At 41.9% G+C, this 23,787-nt stretch overlaps 1 protein-coding gene across 3 annotated transcripts in view; it reads left to right on the forward strand.

Annotated features, from left to right (window-relative positions):
* LOC109866961 (voltage-dependent calcium channel subunit alpha-2/delta-1) overlaps nucleotides 1-23,787 on the forward strand; it is a 134,003-nt gene that overhangs the window by 73,362 nt on the left and 36,854 nt on the right. For all 3 annotated transcript variants that reach the window (XM_031802066.1, XM_031802067.1, XM_031802068.1), the window contains exons 4-10: nucleotides 2,982-3,041; nucleotides 4,034-4,069; nucleotides 5,408-5,537; nucleotides 15,373-15,504; nucleotides 20,699-20,768; nucleotides 20,942-20,992; nucleotides 21,142-21,241. In XM_031802066.1, the coding sequence (XP_031657926.1) occupies nucleotides 2,982-3,041; nucleotides 4,034-4,069; nucleotides 5,408-5,537; nucleotides 15,373-15,504; nucleotides 20,699-20,768; nucleotides 20,942-20,992; nucleotides 21,142-21,241 (579 nt within the window). The remainder of the gene's footprint in view (nucleotides 1-2,981; nucleotides 3,042-4,033; nucleotides 4,070-5,407; nucleotides 5,538-15,372; nucleotides 15,505-20,698; nucleotides 20,769-20,941; nucleotides 20,993-21,141; nucleotides 21,242-23,787) is intronic.

Here is a 23,787-nt window from a genome sequence, read left to right on the forward strand (position 1 = left end):
TGGAGACCTTATGCGTGGCAGGTGGGTGTAGTTAAGGCCCACAGACTGGAACACCACACCTCACACTGGGACACACCCTCTCAGCATTGATCACTTCACCCACCATCAGCCTATTGCAGTTAGTCTGGACTGTCTGGAGGGTTGGAGTTATACTGGGTCGTCTCCTCAACTCTTACACCACATGCACTCTACATTTCTGTATCTACTGTATGTTGCCTCTCTCTCTCTCTCTCTCTCTCTCTCTCTCTCTCTCTCTCTCCATATCTCCCTCTGTATCATGTTGTGGAGTTTAAATAAAGGTGATCTGTGTCTTGACATGGCCACCGTCATACAGTAGCTGTAGACAGAGATTACATTACCCACTTGTGTGAGTGTGTCAGAGCGAGTGAGACAGGAGTGTGTGGAGGTCACTGTTGTTATATCCTCTCTGGTGTTTTACTTTGATTGACAGCTCTTCAGATAGTAATCCCTCCCTCTTGACTTTCTGCTATGAGCCGAGACACACACACACATCCTCTTGACTTTCTGCTATGAGCCGAGACACACACACACACACACACACCTTCTTGACTTTCTGCAGAGTGCTGCAGCTCCTTCTCTCCCAGGTGAAGTGTGTGTGACCTTTAAATCCTGACCCTATGAGTTTCAGCACTATATCAGACTGTTACTCTCATTCCTCTATCATCTGATTCACTAAACTTAAGAACTAGGCTCCCTCTGACTGGACTGTGTCAATGTCCATATATCTCTGAATGAATGTCTGGTTACCTTTAAAGCTGAGGCCTGAAGCTGAGGCCTGAGATGGCAGTGCCTAAAGAACTGAGATATAATGCTGTGGTAAAATGGGTTTTCTACATATACTGCTAAGTATACTAAGTATGACTACTATGTATTTTTGAAACCTCCTGCTTTAGGCTGGATGTGTCAATGTGTAGTTCATACATGCAAAATGTATGAGCAGAATTACTGTTTTACCTCAATTAGCCATAATTAGCCATAAAATCCAAAGGGACTGTTTTTGTGCCATTTTCCCTAAATTTCCCTCCAATTGGGCCAGCCCTCTAGCAATTTGAGTTCTAGCCGTTTGAATGACAGCTAGCAAGATGCACACACATCAGAACGAGAGAGAGATCAATGACGTGCTGCACATATCTGCACATATGTGACGTAGTATTCCATTTTCTGGGACCACTTTTGGCTCGTGAGCGCTGCTTTCAGAACTACTGGCTAAAAAGTATACCAAAGTACTGGAGAATCTCTTTAGTGATGTTAGTGATATGTCAAAAATATGGGTAACACTGTATCTACAGGGGGACTCAAAATGTTGTGTTACCTATACAGTGATGGAAAAAAGTATTTGATCCCCTGCTGATTTTGTGTGTTTGCCCACTGACAAAGTAATGATCAGTCTATAATTTTAATGGTAAGTTTATTTGAACAGTGAGAGACAGAATAACAACAAAAAATCCAGAAAAACACATGTCAAAAATGTTATAAATTGATTTGCATTTTAATGAGGGAAATAAGTATTTGACCCCTCTGCAAAACATGACTTAGTACTTGGTGGCAAAACCCTTGTTGGCAATCACAGAGGTCAGACGTTTCTTCTAGTTGGCCACCAGGTTTGCACACATCTCAGGAGGGATTTTGTCCCACTCCTCTTTCCAGATCTTCTCCAAGTCATTAAGGTATCGAGGCTGACTTTTGGCAACTCGAACCTTCAGCTCCCTCCATAGATTTTCTATGTGATTAAGGTATGGAGACTGGCTAGGCCTTAATGTGCTTCTTCTTGAGCCACTCCTTTGTTCCCGTGGCCGTGTGTTTTGGGTCATTGTCATGCTGGAATACCCATCACAACCCATTTTCAATGCCCTGGCTGAGGGAAGGAGGTTCTCACCCAAGATTTGACGGTATATGGCCCCGTCCATCGTCCCTTTGATGCGGTGAAGTTGTCCTGTCCCCTTAGCAGAAAAACACCCCCAAAGCATAATGTTTCCTCCTCCATGTTTGACGGTGGGGATGGTGTTCTTGGGGTCATAGGCAGCATTCCTCCTCCTCCGAACATGGCGAGTTGAGTTGATACCAATGAGCTCCATTTTGGTCTCATCTGACCACAACACTTTCACCCAGTTGTCCTCTGAATCATTCAGATGTTCATTGGCAAACGTCAGACCGGCATGTATATGTGCTTTCTTGAGCAGGGGGACCTTGCAGGCACTGCAGGATTTCAGTCCTTCACGGCGTAGTGTGTTACCAATTGTTTTCTTGGTGACTATGGTCCCAGCTGCCTTGAGATCATTGACAAGATCCTCCCGTGTAGTTCTGGGCTGATTCCTCACCGTTTCCATGATCATTGCAACTCCACGAGGTGAGATCTTGCATGGATCCCCAGGCCGAGGGAGATTGACAGTTCTTTTGTGTTTCATCCATTTGCGAATAATCGCACCAACTGTTGTCACCTTCTCACCAATCTGCTTGGCGATGGTCTTGTAGCCCATTCCAGCCTTCTGTATATCTACAATCTTGTCCCTGACATCATTGGAGAGCTCTTTGGTCTTGGCCATGGTGGAGAGTTTGGAATCTGATTGATTGATTGCTTCTGTGGACAGGTGTCTTTTATACAGGTAACAAACTGAGATTAGGAACACTCCCTTTAAGAGTGTGCTCCTAATCTCAGCTTGTTACCTGTATAAAAGACACCTGGGAGCCATAAATCTTTCTGATTGAGAGGGGAGGGTCAAAAACGTATTTCCCTCATTAAAATGCTAATCAATTCATAACATTTTTGACATGTGTTTTTCTGGATGTATTTGTTGTTATTCTGTCTCTCACTGTTCAAATAAACCTACCATTAAAATTATAGACTGATCATTTCTTTGTCAGTGGGCAAACGTCCAAAATCAGCAGGGGATCAAATACTTTTTTCCCTCACTGTATATGTAAAATATACATTTTTTACATGTTATCTTTGTCTCTTCTAGACTCTGGCCACATTTGCTGAGAATTTCCAGATGGAACACCAGTGGAAGGATGAGTATGCGGTAAAACTCTGATGCATTTACATGATATACTGTAGCTGTAAGTCACCCCTCCCATCCCCAATGTGTAGTAAGAATGTGGCTGATGTGTGTCAGCTGTTTAGTACTGGAACAGTCACTACTCATTGGCTGAGAGACGGCAACCTCAGATGACCGTACTGTAGATGGTGTTCTCTCACTGCTCTCTTTATGGGCTAGAGAGGAGGGAAGATATGGCTTCAACAAACACACTAGTGTTTCCCCTAGGATTTTGTTTCAGCGGTGGTGGCAAGGGTAGCGTGGTTAGCTAAATCAATATAGGGTAAACACTGCACACACAGACACACACACAAACACACACACACATACAAAGACAGACACACAGACACAGACACATACAAAGACAGACACACACACACACACACACACACACACACACACATACAAAGACAGACACACACACACACACACACACACACACATACAAAGACAGACACACACACACACATACAAAGACAGACACACACACATACAAAGACAAACACACAGACACACACACATACAAAGACACACACACACACTCACTCACTCACTCACACACACACACACACACACACACACACACACACACACACACACACACACACACACACACACACACACTGGCATGCTTGAGTTGGCGGCCATGCATCCTGTATAATAGAACAAGACCAATATGGTTTATTGTTGTTGTTATAAAATGATCATTCATTCCATATTATAGGCCATTTAATGTCCACAGATGGCCTCTACCTAACGAGTACCCCTCTCTCTCTCTCTCTCTCTCTCTCTCTCTCTCTCTCTCTCTCTCTCTCTCTCTCTCTCTCTCTCTCTCTCTCTCTCTCTCTCTCGCTGTCCTACAAACACACTTGCATACGTACAGTATGTACACACACATACATACAGTACACACACACACCCACACACACACACACACACACAAATGCTCACTAAGATATTTGTATTATTTGTTTCAGGATGGTGACATTGTTTACTACAATGCAAAGGACAATGTGAGTATTTTTCTTCCTTCTCGAACAAACACATGATTCTCACACAGAGCTGCATCTATAATCAACCCACAATCTCACTCCGATACAGACTGGTGGTTTAGTCTAGGACAGCTCCCCCTTCTCTTTCTCTTTCTCTCTCTTTCTCATTCTCTTTCTCACTCTCCTTCTTTTCCCTTCCCCGTTAACCCTCTTTGCTTTCCTTCTTTTCCCAACCTCCTCAATCCATTTCTATCTTCATCCCTCACACCTCCCTCCCTGTCTTCATATCCCCCTTCTCTTCCTTTCTCTCAGGTGAAGAGGTCCCTGGTGTGCTTCTACTAATTGACAGTTGAGATGTATGAGCTGCTACTGTTGCTTTATTATGAGACGCTTCCTATTCCCCTTCCCCCATTCTCTCTCTCTGTTCGCTCTCTCTCTCTGTTCACTCTCTCTCTCTTCACTCTCTTTCTCTTCGCTCTATCTCTCCTCTCTTTCTCTTCTCTCTCTCTCTGCTCTCTCACTCACTCTCTCTTCGCTCTCTCTCTCTCTTCACTCTCTCTCTCTTCACTATCTTTCTCTTCACTCTCTCTCTCTCTCTCTCTTCGCTCTATCTCTCATCTCTTTCGCTTCGCTCTCTCTCTCTCTCTCTGCTCTCTCTCTCTCTCTGCTCTCTCTCACTCACTCTCTCTTCGCTCTCTCTCTCTACACTCTCTCTTCTCTCTCTCTTCACTCTCTCTTCACTCTCTCTTCGCTCTCTTTCTCTTCGCTCTCTCTCTCTTTGCTCTCCCTCTCTCTCTATCTCCCCTCTCTTTCTCTTCTCTCTCTCTATTCACTCTCTCTCTCTCTCTGTTCGCTCTCTCTCTCTCTGCTCTCTCTCTTGCTCTCTCTCTCTTCGCTCGCTCCCTCTTCGATAGTCTCTCACCCTCTCTTGTTCTCCCTCGTCTCTCTGTCCCTCTCCCTCTCTCCCATTGATGTGAATTGGTAAACACACTATTGGAAATATCCATCAAGCTTTGTCTTCTCTCCTTTAATCGTAGGCTGTATGTGGAATAAATGTGTCATGTTAATCCACAGAGGTTGTTACAGGCAGTTTCAGCCTTGAAGCTGAGGCCGGTTTAACCCAGCTTCCTCCACACCATTCCTTCCTCTGAACCAGTGAGGTATAGAACCACTAGACAGGTGTCTAATGATGGACAGCTGTTCAGCACAGTAGCCTGATAGAAATGGACATGTACATCTACTCCATTAGGCTCCCTGTTACATCCAGATCCAGACAGTCTAACAGTGGACATAGGTGTTACTCTGTTCTAAATCCCTGTCTGACACTGTCTGACCCACTCCCTTTCTCCTCTCCTCTAGTTGGAGGTGAATGAGACAGAGGGTCGGAAGAACCGGATCAGGCCAGCCTTTAAGGAAGATATGTTGTTTAAACGCCTCACCTCTCACAACCACACTGCTGTACACATCCCTACTGACATCTACGATGGCTGTGAGTGCACATACAAGTACACACACACATTGTAACCATGGATACGACACATACAAATCCCTAGAGAAATGGTACCTTTAATAACAGCAGAACGACACATACAAATCCCTAGAGAAATGGCACCTTTAATAACAGCAGAACGACACATACAAATCCCTAGAGAAATGGCACCTTTAATAACAGCAGAACGACACATACAAATCCCTAGAGAAATGGCACCTTTAATAACAGCAGAACGACACATACAAATCCCTAGAGAAATGGCACCTTTAATAACAGCAGAACGACACATACAAATCCCTAGAGAAATGGCACCTTTAATAACAGCAGAACGACACATACGAATCCCTAGAGAAATGGCACTTTTAATAACAGCAGAACGACACATACAAATCCCTAGAGAAATGGCACCTTTAATAACAGCAGAACGACACATACGAATCCCTAGAGAAATGGCACTTTTAATAACAGCAGAACGACACATACAAATCCCTAGAGAAATGGCACCTTTAATAACAGCAGAACGACACATACGAATCCCTAGAGAAATGGCACTTTTAATAACAGCAGAACGACACATACAAATCCCTAGAGAAATGCCACCTTTAATAACAGCAGAACGACACATACGAATCCCTAGAGAAATGGCACTTTTAATAACAGCAGAACGACACATACAAATCCCTAGAGAAATGGTACCTTTAATAACAGCAGAACGACACATACAAATCCCTAGAGAAATGGCACCTTTAATAACAGCAGAACGACACATACAAATCCCTAGAGAAATGGCACCTTTAATAACAGCAGAACGACACATACAAATCCCTAGAGAAATGGCACCTTTAATAACAGCAGAACGACACATACAAATCCCTAGAGAAATCGCACCTTTAATAACAGCAGAACGACACATACAAATCCCTAGAGAAATGGTACCTTTAATAACAGCAGAACGACACATACGAATCCCTAGAGAAATGGCACCTTTAATAACAGCAGAACGACACATACGAATCCCTAGAGAAATGGCACTTTTAATAACAGCAGAACGACACATACGAATCCCTAGAGAAATCGCACCTTTAATAACAGCAGAACGACACATACGAATCCCTAGAGAAATCGCACCTTTAATAACAGCAGAACGACACATACGAATCCCTAGAGAAATGGCACCTTTAATAACAGCAGAACGACACATACGAATCCCTAGAGAAATCGCACCTTTAATAACAGCAGAACGACACATACGAATCCCTAGAGAAATCGCACCTTTAATAACAGCAGAACGACACATACGAATCCCTAGAGAAATGGCACCTTTAATAACAGCAAAGCAGCATTATTATGTTTGTTCTTTATGTGTCTTTTGTCCAAAGCAACTTACAGTCATGGGTGCATACATGTTTACATATGGCTGGTCCCTGGAATTGTACCCACATCATGGCGATGCAAGCACAATGCTCTACCAACTGAGCCATACAGGACCATGGGTCTTTGGGAAGTGTTCTATTGATCATCTGTATTGTTCAGACACAATATTCTCCCTATGGAGACAACATCCACACATGACATCATGTCTTCTCCATGTTGTCTGCAGTCAGCCATAATATTTAAGAGACTTTTGTATACTCTATACGGGGTAGGATACAGTATGTGGTACAGTTAGTTTGCTATTTGGTTGGTGTGATAGAGTACCACAGTATGAGTCATAATACCCATAAAACCTAGCAGTCAAACAAGAAAATGGTTACAATCATTTTTTCACCATTCATTTTTCCCATAGGGGATTTTAGAAACACTTACAATAAGGGCTGTGTTTTGTGTAGGCTTACCCTGGTGTGATGTTTTGATAACAGTGTAAATCTCTCTAGAACAAGGTGACTTTTTCCCTGTGTGACCGCTAGGTTTTATGGGTATTATGATACCTCCACTGTGTGGCTCTTTTAGGTTGGTTGGTAGAGTTGTATTTTTACTGGTATTTACCTGCTGTCTAGAAGCTCTTCTGATATTAGCTCCCACTGCTACGTCTAATATTGAGGGGTGCTGCTGCTGCTTTCTGTGTGTGTTCATATGTGTGTGATTAGACTTGCATGCATGTGCGTGCGCTGGGTCATTAGCGTGTAGTGTGTTGCGTCAGCCCTCCCACTAAGAGCAGTAGGATGGAGTCACTCCTTCAGCATGCCCCTCAGCCTGCTGGGATAGCGTCTGGAACCAAGGTTACCCACTACTGACCTCACAGAGAGGGAGAGGGTGCATGTGGGAAATTAGGTGTCCATGTGAGCTAGGGTGCTAGCATGTGTGTGTATCTTGTCCTTTTCCAGAGTATTTGCTGGCTAGGGTCAGGGATGGTTCCCATGGTTACTCCCGCTCTCTTTGGGGAAGGCTTGTGATTGATGATGGTGGACCGTAATGAGTACAGTATCTGTCAGTGTACTTCTGGATAATAGTATGGGTTTGGGTCTCACCTGGAGCAGGAGAAGCAAGGAAAGAGAAGAGAGAGAGAGCTTTGTTTAATGTCCTTGCAATATGATTGGTTGTTTAGTAGGTACACATAGCCGACCTGACCAATATTTCTATTAAAAATCCCCATAGAAATCAGAAAACCCAATAATCCATGCGTTCTGGGAATGCTATAAAGTCCAAAAGTTATGGGAGTTAGAATGTTGGCTGTCAGAAGTATTACAATGTAAATTGTTGCGGTCTCCTCCTCTGACGAAGAGGTGTAGCAAGGATCGGACCAAAATGCAGCATGGTAATCTTCACACATGTTTAATAACGAATAAACACAAACAAAACCTAAACAGCCTAATCTGGTGCAAACTAACACAGAGACAGGAACAATCACCCACCAAACACTCAAAGAATATGGCTGCCTAAATATGGTTCCCAATCAGAGACAACGATAAACACCTGCCTCTGATTGAGAACCACTCCAGACAGCCATAGACTATGCTAGAAAACCCCACTAAGCCACAATCCCAATACCTACAAAAAAAAACAAGACTAAACACACCACATAATAAACCCATGTCACACCCTTGCCTGACCAAAATAATAAAGAAAACACAAAATACTAAGACCAGGGCGTGACATAAATGTACTTTTCATCTGCCTGTCTGCATTTTTCACGACATGCTATATGATGGTGCAGTAATATACCCGATGGGTTGGAATCTACTTTTCTCCTCAATCATCGTATACTTAAACTGGATTATTTAATTAATAAAAAACTGGAAAGGTCAAATGCTTTATTATCTAAGTGTTGGAAGTGCATGGGCAATGGAGAGAAACAAAATGGTGTGTGGATGTTGTTTCCCATGTCATTGATGTTTGTTTGCATCTGTATGCTGTCGTTTACATGTGAATGTTTCCTACAACAAAAACATTGGAAAACCCAAGGTGTTCTCTTCTGTATAGTATTGTTCTGCTGAGAGAGAGAGAGAGAGAGAGAGAGAGAGAGAGAGAGAGAGATGGAGAGAGAGAGAGATGGAGATGGAGAGAGAGAGAGAGAGAACCAGAGAGCAGATGCATACGTGAGAGAGGTTCCAACTGTTCAATTTGACCCAGAGTCCATGTGGCTCCAGGAATAGGCCAGGGCTGGCCTCGCTCTGGGGGGAAAATTGGATTTTCCAGTCAAGAGGGAACAGCAGGTTTAGGAAATCAGCCTTCCTGGTGGAAGCGATGGATGAACGTGTGTCCGTGTGTATTCATTGTCCCTGATGGGAGAGGTAGAAACAGAATGTTGGGAATATTAGAACAGACATGACTAATAGAGCTGGAAAACCACACCTCATCTTCCTCACAAATGAGAGAGGGAGAGAGGGAAGGAGGGAGAGAGGGAAGGAGGGAGATAGCACATACAAGCATCTATGAATTCACTAATGGGCAGGAGCCATAATCAGAGCTCCCATTGCTGCCTTAGAAAATGTTAAACAAGAAATCTAATACAGACACATCTTGAGGCTCAGCCTCTTGATCATATCTTGTCACCAATAACACTGTACTTACAGACACATCTTGAGGCTCAGCCTCTTGATCATATCTTGTCACCAATAACACTGTACTTACAGACACATCTTGAGGCTCAGCCTCTTGGTCATATCTTGTCACCAATAACACTGTACTTACAGACACATCTTGAGGCTCAGCCTCTTGATCATATCTTGTCACCAATAACACTGTACTTACAGACACATCTTGAGGCTCAGCCTCTTGATCATATCTTGTCACCAATAACACTGTACTTACAGACACATCTTGAGGCTCAGCCTCTTGGTCATATCTTGTCACCAATAACACTGTACTTACAGACACATCTTGAGTCTCAGCCTCTTGATCATATCTTGTCACCAATAACACTGTACTTACAGACACATCTTGAGGCTCAGCCTCTTGATCATATCTTGCACCAATAACACTGTACTTACAGACACATCTTGAGTCTTAGCCTCTTGATCATATCTTGCACCAATAACACTGTACTTACAGACACATCTTGAGGCTCAGCCTCTTGATCATATCTTGTCACCAATAACACTGTACTTACAGACACATCTTGAGGCTCAGCCTCTTGATCATATCTTGTCACCAATAACACTGTACTTACAGACACATCTTGAGGCTCAGCCTCTTGATCATATCTTGTCACCAATAACACTGTACATACAGACACATCTTGAGGCTCAGCCTCTTGATCATATCTTGTCACCAATAACACTGTACTTACAGACACATCTTGAGGCTCAGCCTCTTGATCATATCTTGTCACCAATAACACTGTACTTACAGACACATCTTGAGGCTCAGCCTCTTGATCATATCTTGTCACCAATAACACTGTACTTACAGACACATCTTGAGGCTCAGCCTCTTGATCATATCTTGTCACCAATAACAACTGTACTTACAGACACATCTTGAGGCTCAGCCTCTTGATCATATCTTGTCACCAATAACACTGTACTTACAGACACATCTTGAGGCTCAGCCTCTTGATCATATCTTGTCACCAATAACAACTGTACATACAGAAACATGCTCCACAATTGCAGTATTTTCTTTCCCAATATGCTGCAGAACTGAACATTTGACATGTTGTAATACTTGATATTGGCTTTGTTCGGCATGTACTAACCAATGGAATAATCTGAGGTGTGGCTGAACTATGAACTTAAAGAGCCAAAGACTATGGTTGTATATCACACAGAGGGAGATAGCCACTGTAGCAACGTTCATTCAGATCACATCCCCACAATGCAAGATAGGAATGTAATGTTTCTATAATGATGCCCCTACACACAAACACACACACACACACACACACACACACACACACACACACACACACACACACACACACACACACACACACACACACACACACACACACACACACACACACACACACACACACACAGCTCTAGCTTTATTATCTTTCTCCCTCTAGAGGTAGCTGTATATACAAATGAGGTGTGTTTTCTTTACACACAGATAAGACATATCACACCCAATACATGATACATATATATCACACACACCCAATACATGATACATATATATCACACACACCCAATACATGATACATATATATCACACGCACCCACCCAATACATGATACATATATATCACACACACCCAATACATGATACATATATATCACACACACCCAATACATGATACATATATATCACACGCACACACCCAATACATGATACATATATATCACACACACACACCCAATACATGATACATATATATCACACACACCCAATACATGATACATATATATCACACACACCCAATACATGATACATATATATCACACACACCCAATACATGATACATATATATCACACACACCCAATACATGATACATATCTATTACACACAACTAATACAGGATACATATCTTTCACACTCACCCAATACATGATCTAGATATATCTATCAATACACGATCTAGATCTATCTATCTATCTATCTATCTATCTATCTATCTATCACACTCACACACTCACACAGACGTGCACACACTCAACGAGAGAATTTGAGAGGGTGGGGAGGAGAGAGAGGGAGTGAAATGGAGAGATGGATGGATGGAGGTGTGTGTGTGTGTGTGTGTGTGTGTGTGTGTGTGTGTGTGTGTGTGTGTGTGTGTGTGTGTGTGTGTGTGTGTGTGTGTGTGTGTGTGTGGTCCATCCATCATAGTGAGTGTGATGTGACAGCAGTCTGGTCTCTCAGCTGTCTGTGTCTGTGTCATTACATTCATAATGCCTGTTCCCTCCCACAACATAGAGCATCCATCACACACACACACACACACACACACACATACAAGAAAAGACACATCCATCACTCTTCTCCTCAGACACACACACCTGTGTCAGTCCACCTACCTCTCTTATCCTCCTCAGTTTGAATCAGAACCTCAAACTGTGTTACACACACACAAGAGAGAGAGAAGGCTATCCATCAAACAGGTGATAAGTGGATCCTCGGGCTACAGGAGAGCGAGGAAGGACAGAGAGAAGGAGGGTGAGAGATTAAGAGAAAGAAGGGATGTAATTGGGGTGTTTAGAAACCAGTTGCCTAGAATGTGAATGACTATTAGGGATGGGCTTTTGACATTTTTTTGACTGTTTCGAGTACTCTTATTATAATTTTTTAAATGAAAATTACTTTTTACAACACAAGTCCCGCACTGGAAAAAAATATGTGCATTTACCTATATGCTAACAGCACGCAGCAATGCCTAATTTATCATAACCATTACAGATAACAAGTTAGAATTTCTAAATTGCCCCATATACAATTGAAGTTGGAAGTTTACATACACTTAAGTTAGTGAAACTTTAAAACTCATTTTTCAACCACTACACTAATTTTGTAACGGCGTTCTTCGTTTGTAGAAAGAGAGTCGGACCGAAATGCAGCGTGGTGGTTACTCATGTCTTTAATGAAGAAAAAGATGACGATACATGAAATAACTAATAAATACAAAAACAACAAACGGAACGTGAAACCTAATTACAGCCTATCTGGTGAAACTACACAGAGACAGGAACAATCACCCACGAAAGACAAAGTGAAACTCAGGCTACCTAAATACGGTTCCCAATCAGAGGCAACGAGAATCACCTGACTGCTGATTGAGAACCGCCTCAGGCAGCCAAGCCTATACAACACCCCTAATCAGCTGCGATCCCAAATACTACAAACCCCAATACGAATTACAACAACATAAACCCCTGTCACACCCTGGCCTGACCAAATATATAACGAAAACACAAAACACTAAGACCAAGGCGTGACAAATTTCTTGTTAACAAACTATAGTTTTAGCAAATCGGGTTAGGACATCTACTTTGTGCATGACACAAGTAATAATTTTTTTAAATGCTAGATTAACTTCAAGCTAAACATTTGATTAGGAAATGTAGCTGGCTACATTCTTTCTATTATAAACATTATAAATTTGATGACCATGCATAGTTTTAACAAAAAAATACCTTGCTTTTTCATTGTAAGCCCATTTACTTGTGTGGCTGCCAGTCAAATAGAGTAGCACTTCTGTTGTCATCTGATGAAAATTAAGCTTTTTCTGAAGAATGTGTTGCACGAATGTATTTTCTATAAAGGAACACGACAGTTGCACGCCCTTGATCACTCTATTGAAGCAAACAGATACACTGAACTTCTAATCAAAACGCAGGTGAAATGGTTTAAAACAGATTTTTGATTTTCTGCGATTTGAAAATACAGATTTCGGTACTCTAAAGGTGTCAGCATGCTTCAGTTTGGCTGGACTCGGACTCGAACTCGGCTAGCTGAACTGAACGAGTAGACGCATACTCCCTTAAAGTACCGTCACTTGAAATTTTGAAAAAAGCGGCAATAGTACTGTTTGTCCATTTTGAGATGCTGTAGCCGGCGTACACTTCCTAAAAATAGTCATAATTAATCCCTCACCGAAGTCCAAAACAAACAAAAACGTCCCTGGAATATATACACAAACTCGAAACAGCTTGATATCCGTGCCTAGCGCTTTGTTGCCACGGAGTATTTAAAAAAAGATGGATCTCTGTTTAAAGATGGATTTTTGACATTAATTAGAGTACTCAAGTACTCGATTACTCATGCATTTCCCTAATAATTATAATTATAATGACATAGTGACTGATATGTTGTTCTCTGGTTAGCCTCTTCCCTGGTGGTGTTTGGATATCTTCTCATTTGTCTTTATTTATATACACACACACACACACACACACAGTCTAACTAACCTTGTGGGGACACACAATTCAGTCCCATTCAAAATCCTATTTTACATAACCCTAACCCTAACCATAATTTTAACCTTCACCCTAACCCCCTAGAAACAGCATTTGACCTTGTATAGAGCAAGTATTGTTAGACACGTCCAATCTGGCGTTCCTTTGTGTCTCCTGGGATAAAGTGAAGAATGGTTGAATTAGTTAGTCAGGTCTAAATGCTAGCCCTTGGACACGGTCAGTTATTGCTTTGGGGGGGGGGGTGTATTTGCCCCTGTCTCCAGTGGGAGAGAGATGGAAGAGGGATGGGGAGTGGGCATGTGTCTGCATGTTAATGAATCTCCTGTCTGAGGAAACAGTCTGCAGCTTTATCTCTCTGTAGAGGCATTGTCATCTGGAACTGTTTTGTCAAGATATGTTTTTGCGTTAGCCAACTCCTATGTTCGTTCGTTGTAATGCCAATGTCATGTCTGGCATGACAAGGAGTTGGCATTAAATTTGTGTGAAAGAAAGATGGATGGAGAAGAGAGAGATGTGTGCCTGTGTGTGTGTCTAATCCTTGTGTAAGAAAGAGTGTGTACATTTTGGTGTATCTGTGAATCGTTGACACAGTTCAGTGCTCTGCACATGCATAAAAGACACACACCCCTCCTGTTTTCAGATCTTTCATCTCTCCTCTTGAATGTGCTTTGTTAAATATGACAGCTCAGACTAGGTTCAACTGTGTTCTGCCACCTCTGTTCTCTTTGCCCTCCCACCCCTACGGGAGGGCAGCTCCCACTCAGCCCAGTCCAAGCTCTTCTCTGTCCTCACACCCAATGGTGGAACCAGCTTCCCCCTGAAGATAGGACAGCAGAGTCCCTGCCCATCTACCAAAAACATCTGAAACCCGAGTGTCTTAAATAATCCCACATCACCCCCCCCCCCCCCTCACACCACTTCCTCTTCCTTCTTCCCCCCTTACTAACTCTGACTTTGCTGATAGCTACTTTATTGAGGGAAATGTTTTCCCAGCTAGCTATCTTCAGATGAATGTTATTACTATGACTGTGATATGTGGTTTTCCCAGCTAGCTATCTTCAGATGAATGTTATTACTATGACTGTGATATGTGGTTTTCCCAGCTAGCTATCTTCAGATGAATGTACTTACTATGACTGTGATATGTGGTTTTCCCAGCTAGCTATCTTCAGATGAATGTTATTACTATGACTGTGACATGTGGTTTTCCCAGCTAGCTATCTTCAGATGAATGTTATTACTATGACTGTGATATGTGGTTTTCCCAGCTAGCTATCTTCAGATGAATGTTATTACTATGACTGTGATATGTGGTTTTCCCAGCTAGCTATCTTCAGATGAATGTACTTACTGGAAGTCACTCTGGATAAGACTAAAACTTGTCATGTTTCTACATTACACTTTTCACATTATTGTTAGTGGCATTGTGAATAGTAGTCTTAATCCAACATCAACCTGTTTTGTGTGTGTGTGTGTGTGTGTGTGTGTGTGTGTGTGTGTGTGTGTGTGTGTGTGTGTGTGTGTGTGTGTGTGTGTAGCCACCATCGTGCTGAATGAGTTGAACTGGACGGAGGCACTGGAGGGTGTGTTTAAGAAGAACAGAGAGGATGACCCTACTCTGCTCTGGCAGGTGTTTGGTAGTGCTACTGGACTGGCCCGATACTACCCAGGTAACATACACACACACACATACACCCACACACATACATACACATTGAGGCTATAATATCATTGTTAAGTTACTGTTAACCTTTATTTAACTAGGCAAGTCAGTTGAGAACATATTCTTATTTACAATGATGGCCTACCGGGGAACAGTGAGTTAACTGCCTTGTTTAGGGGCAAAACAACATATTTTTTACCTCGTCAGCTCGGGGATTGGATCCAACCCAACACTCTAACCACTAGGCTACTGTGCCTCCCCCCCCCTCATGCACCAACACGCAACAAAATGAACAGATACTGTTTCTTGCCACTGTATATGCATGTGTACAAACACCTGCACTGCATCAGCCTCAGGCAAACTGACATTAGCTGTAACACCATTGCCCATCAGTGTCATTCAAACTTACTTTTTGTTATGTTTTAATTGTTTTACTTTGACCGTCATTCTATCCCCCGCCCAACAACTCCACTCCCACTTGTCTCCAGTTCCACATCCCAACCCTCAGCTTCCCTCAACCCATCCCATCTATCTCTGCTGGCCACCCTCTTCAGATTTCTACTCACCATATATCTTTCAGTTATGCTGTGATGTTTAACATACAATATCAATCTATCTAATAGAAAATAATCCATAGATTGCGAGTTGAAGATAAGTACTTTTACTAAGAGTATTAGTATATCTCTCCAGATCTCCCAACAGTACTATTTCTAGGGTCAATTGTAGATCAATGTTGTGCATTTTCAGCCATTCCTGAACCTGAGACCAGAAACAGGCGACCTGAGGGCAAAACCAAAATAATGGTATTTTGATTCTGTGTCCTCACAACAAAATCTGCAGAGCTTCGATGATTTTATGCCCCAAATATTCAACATTTTGTTGGTGGCAAGAATTCTATATAATAATTTTAGCTGAAAAGCACAATGTCTTGAATCTTGTGTCGTTTTTTATCAACTCACACACCCTATACCAAATCAAATCAAATTGTATTTGTTACATACACATGGTTAGCCATGTGTACCATGTACCATGGAATTGGTACATCAAACATCTCTTCCCAACTATTTTGCAATCTGTATGGCACAGTTGTCAACATCCTGATCCTCAAATAAAACTGGTATACTTTCCTATTTATGCTATTTTTATTCCTCCGCCAGTTTTGATTCTTTATATTGGGCAGACAGACCAGTTCCCTACAGTACCTCCTCCCGCTGCCACCTGCCTCCTCCATTTTTTAGGTGTCGCTATAATCAATTACTTATAATCTTGGATTGAGCAGACCTTCCCTTACAATTTTGACATAACTCTACCATTCTAATTTACAATATCATTTAAAAACAAAATAGCCTTTTCAAACATCTTTCCCATAAATACGGGTATTTTATTAACCAACATATTTGACTTCAACCATAATATTGGTTGTAATATTTGTTCTATCTTTTCAGGGGGGTGAAATTGAAATTGTAGCCAGCTCTGCAATACTTGTTTAATTAATCATTCATTTTCAATTAATCAAAAATGAGACATGACAATCTGCACAAAGGCAAAAAGGCCATTTTTAAACAGTGGATGAGCTTTTCTTAGTAATCTACTTGAAAACCATTTAGGGTTCAAGTAAAACTTTTCAATAAGTGAAGCTTTTATAGAGAGGTTTAGTGCTTTTATATTTGATCATCTCAACTCACCCAGTTCATATTCATCATATAGATAGGCACGCTTTATCTTCTCTGGTTTAGCTTCCCAGATAAAGTGAAATATTTTTGCTCATATGATTTGAAAAACGAATCATCAGGAGTAGGCAGCGCCATAAGTAAGTGAGTAAACTGAGATATGACTATGGAGTTAATTAGGACAATTATTCCATAAGTAGATGGGTGTTTACCTCTCCATTGTTGCAGGATCTTGTCTATTTTTACAAGTTTCATTGTGGAGAACTCATGTATATATTTTATGATATGAATACCAAGTATGTCTACTACACCTTCAGCCCATTATATAGGTAAACTGCAGGGTATTTAAAGATCCAATACGTAATATTGTGCACTTATCATAATTAAGTCCATAAAAGTTATCTAGATCTTCAATGAGACATTGCAGGGATCTAGCTTGTGGACTTAATATAAAACTCGTCACCGGCATACATGGACACCTTTGTTTTAATCCTGTCACATCTACTCCTGCAACGCCCTTTACTGCTCTTCCGGTGACTCCTTGACCTGCCGCCTCCCCCGGTGCTCTTTCCCTCTCTCTGTGTGTGCGTGTGTGTGTGTGTGTGTGTGTGTGCATGTACGCGAGCGCGCAGAGACAGGTGTGCTGGAGTCAGAGTAGATCCCCACCAGCTGCAACCTGTTCCATAATCAAGACCTCTACTAATACTCAGCCCTGCCACTTCCACGCTGCCAGATCGTAATCTCTGCTCATTCTGCCTGCTCTGACTCTGGTCCCTGTCTCCAGTCCCACATCTCATCATTCTACTACTCTGTCCTGGATTCCCCACTCTACTAATCCCTTGGATTCCCCTCTTAACCCCTCTTGCTCCAGCCTCAGCCTCCTCACCTGGTTTCCAGCCATCCGCCCATGCTTCCCCTGACCTGCACTCCATCTCTCCCCTGTGTTTCAATAAATAATTGGTTACTTCATCCCAGTCTCCCCGTCTGGTTCTGCTCTTGGGTTCCCCTGTTCCACTCCGCGTAACAAATCCTTGGATTTCTAATCCTTTAATGTTGTTATTTGATCTGATTGTAATAGCTAGCATTTCGATGGCCAAAACAAATAGATATGGTGACAGCGGGCACCCTTGTTTAACTCCTCTTGACAATTCAAAACTCTCTGAGAAATAGCCGTGATTTACTATTATACACCTGGGGTTGCTATACATTAATTTGACTCATTTTATAAGAGAATGACCAACATTTTTAAAATCCAGTCTTACTTTATCAAAGGCCTTTTCAAAATCTGCTATAAATACCAGGCCTGGCTTCTTAGATGTTTTATGATGTTTGGCCATGTAAAAAAAAACCTGTCTGATCAGGATGAACAATACCTGGTAAATCCTTTTTATTTCTGAGTGCTAAGCATTTCGCTAGTATTTTTGCATCACAACATTGAAGTGTAAGAGGCCTCCAGTTTTTAAGATAGACTGGATCTTTATTATTGCCATCTTGTTTTAATAATAGTGAATAAAGTCAGACCTTTACGCTTAGTACCTGACAGACTACCATTTCTATAGGAGTAGTTAAAACAATCTAACAATGGAGCTTTGAGTATATCAAAAAAGGATTGATATGCCTCTACCGGTATGCCATCAAACCCTGCGGTTTTTCCAGACTGAAAGGATTTAAGGATCCGCCCCTTCTTTTCAATTTTAGTCTAAAATGACATACCCAAATCTAGCTGCCTGTAGCTCAGGCACTGAAACAAGGATATGCATATTCTTGGTACCATGTCTTATATTTATGAGAATATAATCTGGTAAAATATAATACAAAGAAATAAACGTTAGTTTTTTTAAATATTTTTTTTGGTATCCTTTGAGATGCAAGAGAAAGGCCATAGTGTATTATTCCAGCCAAAGTGCAATATATATTTTGGCCACTAGATGGTGGCAGTATGTGTGCAAAGTTTTAGACTGATCCAGTGAACCATTGCATTTATGTTCAACATTTTGTATGAAGACTGACCAATTTGTTTATTAATACATTTTCATGTTCAAAACTGTGCACTCTCATCAAACAATAGCATGGTTTTCTTTCATTCTAATAGCTACTGTAAATTGGACAGTGCAGTTAGAGTAACACGATTTTAAGCTTTCTGACAATATCAGATATGTCTATGTCCTGGGAAATGTTCTTGTTACTTACAACCTCATGATAATCGCATTAGCCTAAGCTAGCTCAACATCCCGCAGGGGACCTACCGATCCTGAAGAAGTTTTAATAGCCTCAAAAAGTTATTCCTCTATAATTTGGCCTTCACCCTGATCTTTCTGTACATTTGTTAATTTTCCATTTTTTTTATTATTTGGAAAGAATTCCTTACAGTTATTGTCATTCAGGGGGTGAGGATGAGACGAAAAAGAGAACATCTGTCACGCTGGTATAAAGGATTTTGGAGACAGGCGCAGGAATACACAATAGGGATTTTTAATACACCCAAACAAAAGAGTGAGGGTAAACGTTGTTGAACAACATGGGACGATACCTGTAATACACAATATATATTTATTTTTATTTTATTTTACTAGGCAAGTCAGTTAAGAACAAATTCTTATATTCAATGACGGCCTAGGAACAGTGGGTTAACTGCCTGTTCAGGTGCAGAACTACAGATTTGTACCTTGTCAGCTCAGGGATTCAAACTTGCAACCTTTCGGTTACTAGTCCAACGCACTAACCACTAGGCTACCCTGCATAACAGCTGCACCAGCGCATTGGTACTCACACCACTAACGGACGTGGGAACAATATGGGGAACTGTGGGGAACTGTGGGGAGGGGGGGTGGGGGTATTGTAGGGCTGGTGGCTGATGTATCGCTGGTTCGGGTCCCCGTTTTTGACCTTGTTGGAGATCTGTCGACGTGCCCTTGAGCAGAGCGTTGACCCTGGTTGCTTCTGTGTGTCGCTCTGGATGGGAGTCTGTTAGATAACTAATGTGATGTAGTTGTTGAGCGGCTTCACTGCAAGTATATTGTATGTTTTAAATATTCAATGAAAAAATGACTGTATCCTAGTTTCTAGTAGTTTGTTTATACTGTAAACAAAAGTCACGATTCTTCCATGGTTTCTATATTTAATATACTTAAATCATTAACCTAGATAGGAGCTAGACCGTATGCATTCAAAAGGAAGTCTGTGATAGTGTTTGTTTCTGAACTCTACTTCATACTGTAGCAGGTGGGTGTATCATATAGACGTGATGAAACAACAACCTTTCTTAGACTTAATTGAAGAGTCACATTGTCACAAATGAATGTATTTCATACTATTGTAATTTACTCCTATCAAAAGTAAAACATACTTTAATGTTTGGATGGTAAACTGAAGATGAGTATAATATTCAGCAACTATTTGTTCCATGGTTTCAGTGTTAAATAGGGTATTTAAGGGTTTTTCAGTTTGGATAGTAAACTGTGTATTGTAGGGATTCTAACCCAGTTTCACAGTACAGTATTGTTGTTAACCCAGACTCTGTGTCCTCTCCAGCCTCTCCATGGATGGATGCTCGGAAGACCCCCAGTAAGATCGACCTGTACGACGTACGCAGGAGACCCTGGTGAGGAACCTCTTTTCTCTCTCTCTCACACGCATCCATGCACACCTGAAACCAGATTCTCTATGCACAATACATGTGTATAAGAGTTCATAACCATTGTATGCACTTTGTTTATAACCTATGTGTGTACTGTGAGTATGTTTATAACCTCTGTGTGTATGTGCTGTGTGAAGGTACATTCAGGGAGCTGCCTCTCCCAAAGACATGCTGATCCTAGTGGACGCGTGAGTCACAACACACACTTCACTATTACACTACCTCACAGTAACTATCTAAACATAGTACAGTAGACCAGAGTACTGTACCTCCCTGTTGTCTGGCTGACCGTAAGTCTTATTCTGTGGTTTGAATGTAACTCTCCATGTCTCAACAGGAGTGGCAGTGTGTCTGGTCTGACTCTGAAGCTGATCAGGACCTCTGTCGGTGAGATGCTGGAGACTCTGTCTGATGATGACTATGTCAACGTGGTCTATGTAAGTATATATACATTCATTCAATCATAGAGAGAGAGAGAGAGAGAGAGAGATGGGGTTGATTGAGAAGTAATGAAATATAGATTTCTCCATTGTCTCTCTTTAAAACAGGCCAGTAATGAAATGCCCTCTGCTCAATTTGGTGAGTGGGATCACAACTACCTAGTGCTCCCAGGACCACTCAGTACACCAGCCCAAGAGTGCTACTCAGAGAACCATGTGAAATACTTATCCATCACTCTCTTTCCTCTCTCTCTTTATCTCTCAAAGATGAACTCTGATTACTATCAACTAGAACCAACTAGGGAACAATAGAATCCTGGTTGAACCCAATGGTTGACAACGACACTAATACGCTACTGCACCATGTCTACAGTAAGGCATTCTACAGTTGTGTTTATATACACACTGAGAAACCAGTTGCGGTCTCCAACACTGTGGTGATGTATGGCTGGAGTATTGTTGATTTGGATCCCCATTAGCTTTTCAGAAGCATTGGCTATTCTTCCTGGGGTCCACAAACACACAACATGACAAAGCACTGATAGACAAGAACAGTCACACTCATTTGTTATACTAAGATTTACAAACAATGCAACAACAAAAATTATACAAACAATACAACAACAAAAAGAATGTGTGTGTTACAGTGTGTCTGTGTGGGTCCCCTCACAGTCCCACTGTTCAATGATATGTTTTCATTATCTGTTATTGGATTACCTTAAACCAACTGGTCAGATGGTGTCCTCCTAGTACCACATCATGAGCGCGTGCTCACTCACGCACGCACGCACGCACGAACTCACACACACACACACACACACACACACACACACACACACACACACACACACACACACACACACACACACACACACACACACACACACACACACACACACACACCACCATCCTCCTGTCCTGTGGGTATTATAACCTGACACTAATTCATTCATCTCTAATATTACCAATGTATCCTTGTTCATTAACAGCAGCCTAGGGACTAAACTGACATTTGGACACACACACATCCCTAACGTTATTGGGTTGTCAGACTAATACAGATATCTTTGTCTTAGTGTGTGTGTTCAGCTCTTTTCTCTTGCCAGTTCAGTGTTGTTAGCTAGCCAGTTGCAGCTAGGTAGTCCTGTGGCCTAAGTGAACTTGGAGGCTGTACTGGGATTAGGGACTAGAGATTAGCTCTCTGCTCAGTGCAATCTGTAATCCAACCCCAACCGACCTCTCTCTCTCACACACACAGTCTCTATGGTCTCTTCATCTGGGTTCCCATCTATCATCATTCTCCTGATCTACACACACACACACACACACACACACACACACACACAAACACAAACACACAAACACACAAACACACACACACTCTCTCACTGGGACTCAGCTAAAAAAAGGCACAAAAAGCCTATTTCTCTCAAATGTTGTGCAAAAATGTATTACATCCCTGTTAGTGAGTATTTCTCCTTTGCCAAGATAATCCATCCACCTGACACGTGTGGCATATCAAGAAGCTGATTAAACAGCATGATCATTACACAGGTGCACCTTGTGCTAGGGACATTAAAAGGCCACAAATTTGCAGTTTTGTCACACAACACAATGCCACAGATGTCTCAAGTTTTGAAGGACGTGCAATTGGTATGCTGAATGCAGGGATGTCCAGCAGAGCTGTTGCCAGAGGATTGAATATTCACTTCTCTACCATAAGCCACCTCCAATGTAATTTTATAGAATTTGGCAGGTCGTACAACCGGCCTCACATCCACAGATCACGTGTACCCATGCCAGCCCAGGACCTCCACATCCGGCTTCTTCACCTGCGAGATCGTCAAAGACCAGCCACCCAGACAGCTGATGAAACAGTGGGTTTGCACAACCAAAGAATTTCTGCACAAACTGTCAGAAACCATCTAAGGGAAGCTCATCTCCGTGCTTGTCGTGCTCACCAGAGTTTTGACCTGACTGCAGTTTCGGAGTCATCACCGACTTTAATGGGCAAATGCTCACCTTCGATGGCCACTGGCACGGTGGAGAAGTATGCCCGTTTCAACTGTACCAGACAAATGTCAGACAGCGTGTATGGCTTCATGTGGGCGAGCGGTTTGCTGATGTCAACGTTGTGAACAGAGCGGCAGTGGTGTTATGGTATGGGTAGGCATAAGCTACGGACAACGAACACAATTGCATTTTAACGATGGCAATTTGAATGCACGTCACCTCATGTTTCAGCATGATAATGCATGGCGCATGTTTCAAGATACTGACTGGTTTTCTGACCCACACCCGTACTTTTTTTTTAAGTATCTGTGACCAACAGATGCATATCTGTATTCCCAGTCATGTGAAATCCAAGGGTCTAATAAAGTCATTTAAATTGACTGATTTCCTTATATGAACTTATATAAAAATATTGTTTCATGTTGTGTTTATATTTTTGGTCTGTGGAAATATAGGAAATGGGGTGGAGATGTGGGGGGAGAGTCTGGTTGAGAGAATGCCAAGAGTGAGCAAAGCTGTCAATGCAAATG

Source organism: Oncorhynchus kisutch, linkage group LG22 (assembly GCF_002021735.2).
Source record: "Oncorhynchus kisutch isolate 150728-3 linkage group LG22, Okis_V2, whole genome shotgun sequence".
Taxonomy (NCBI): Eukaryota; Metazoa; Chordata; class Actinopteri; order Salmoniformes; family Salmonidae; genus Oncorhynchus; species Oncorhynchus kisutch.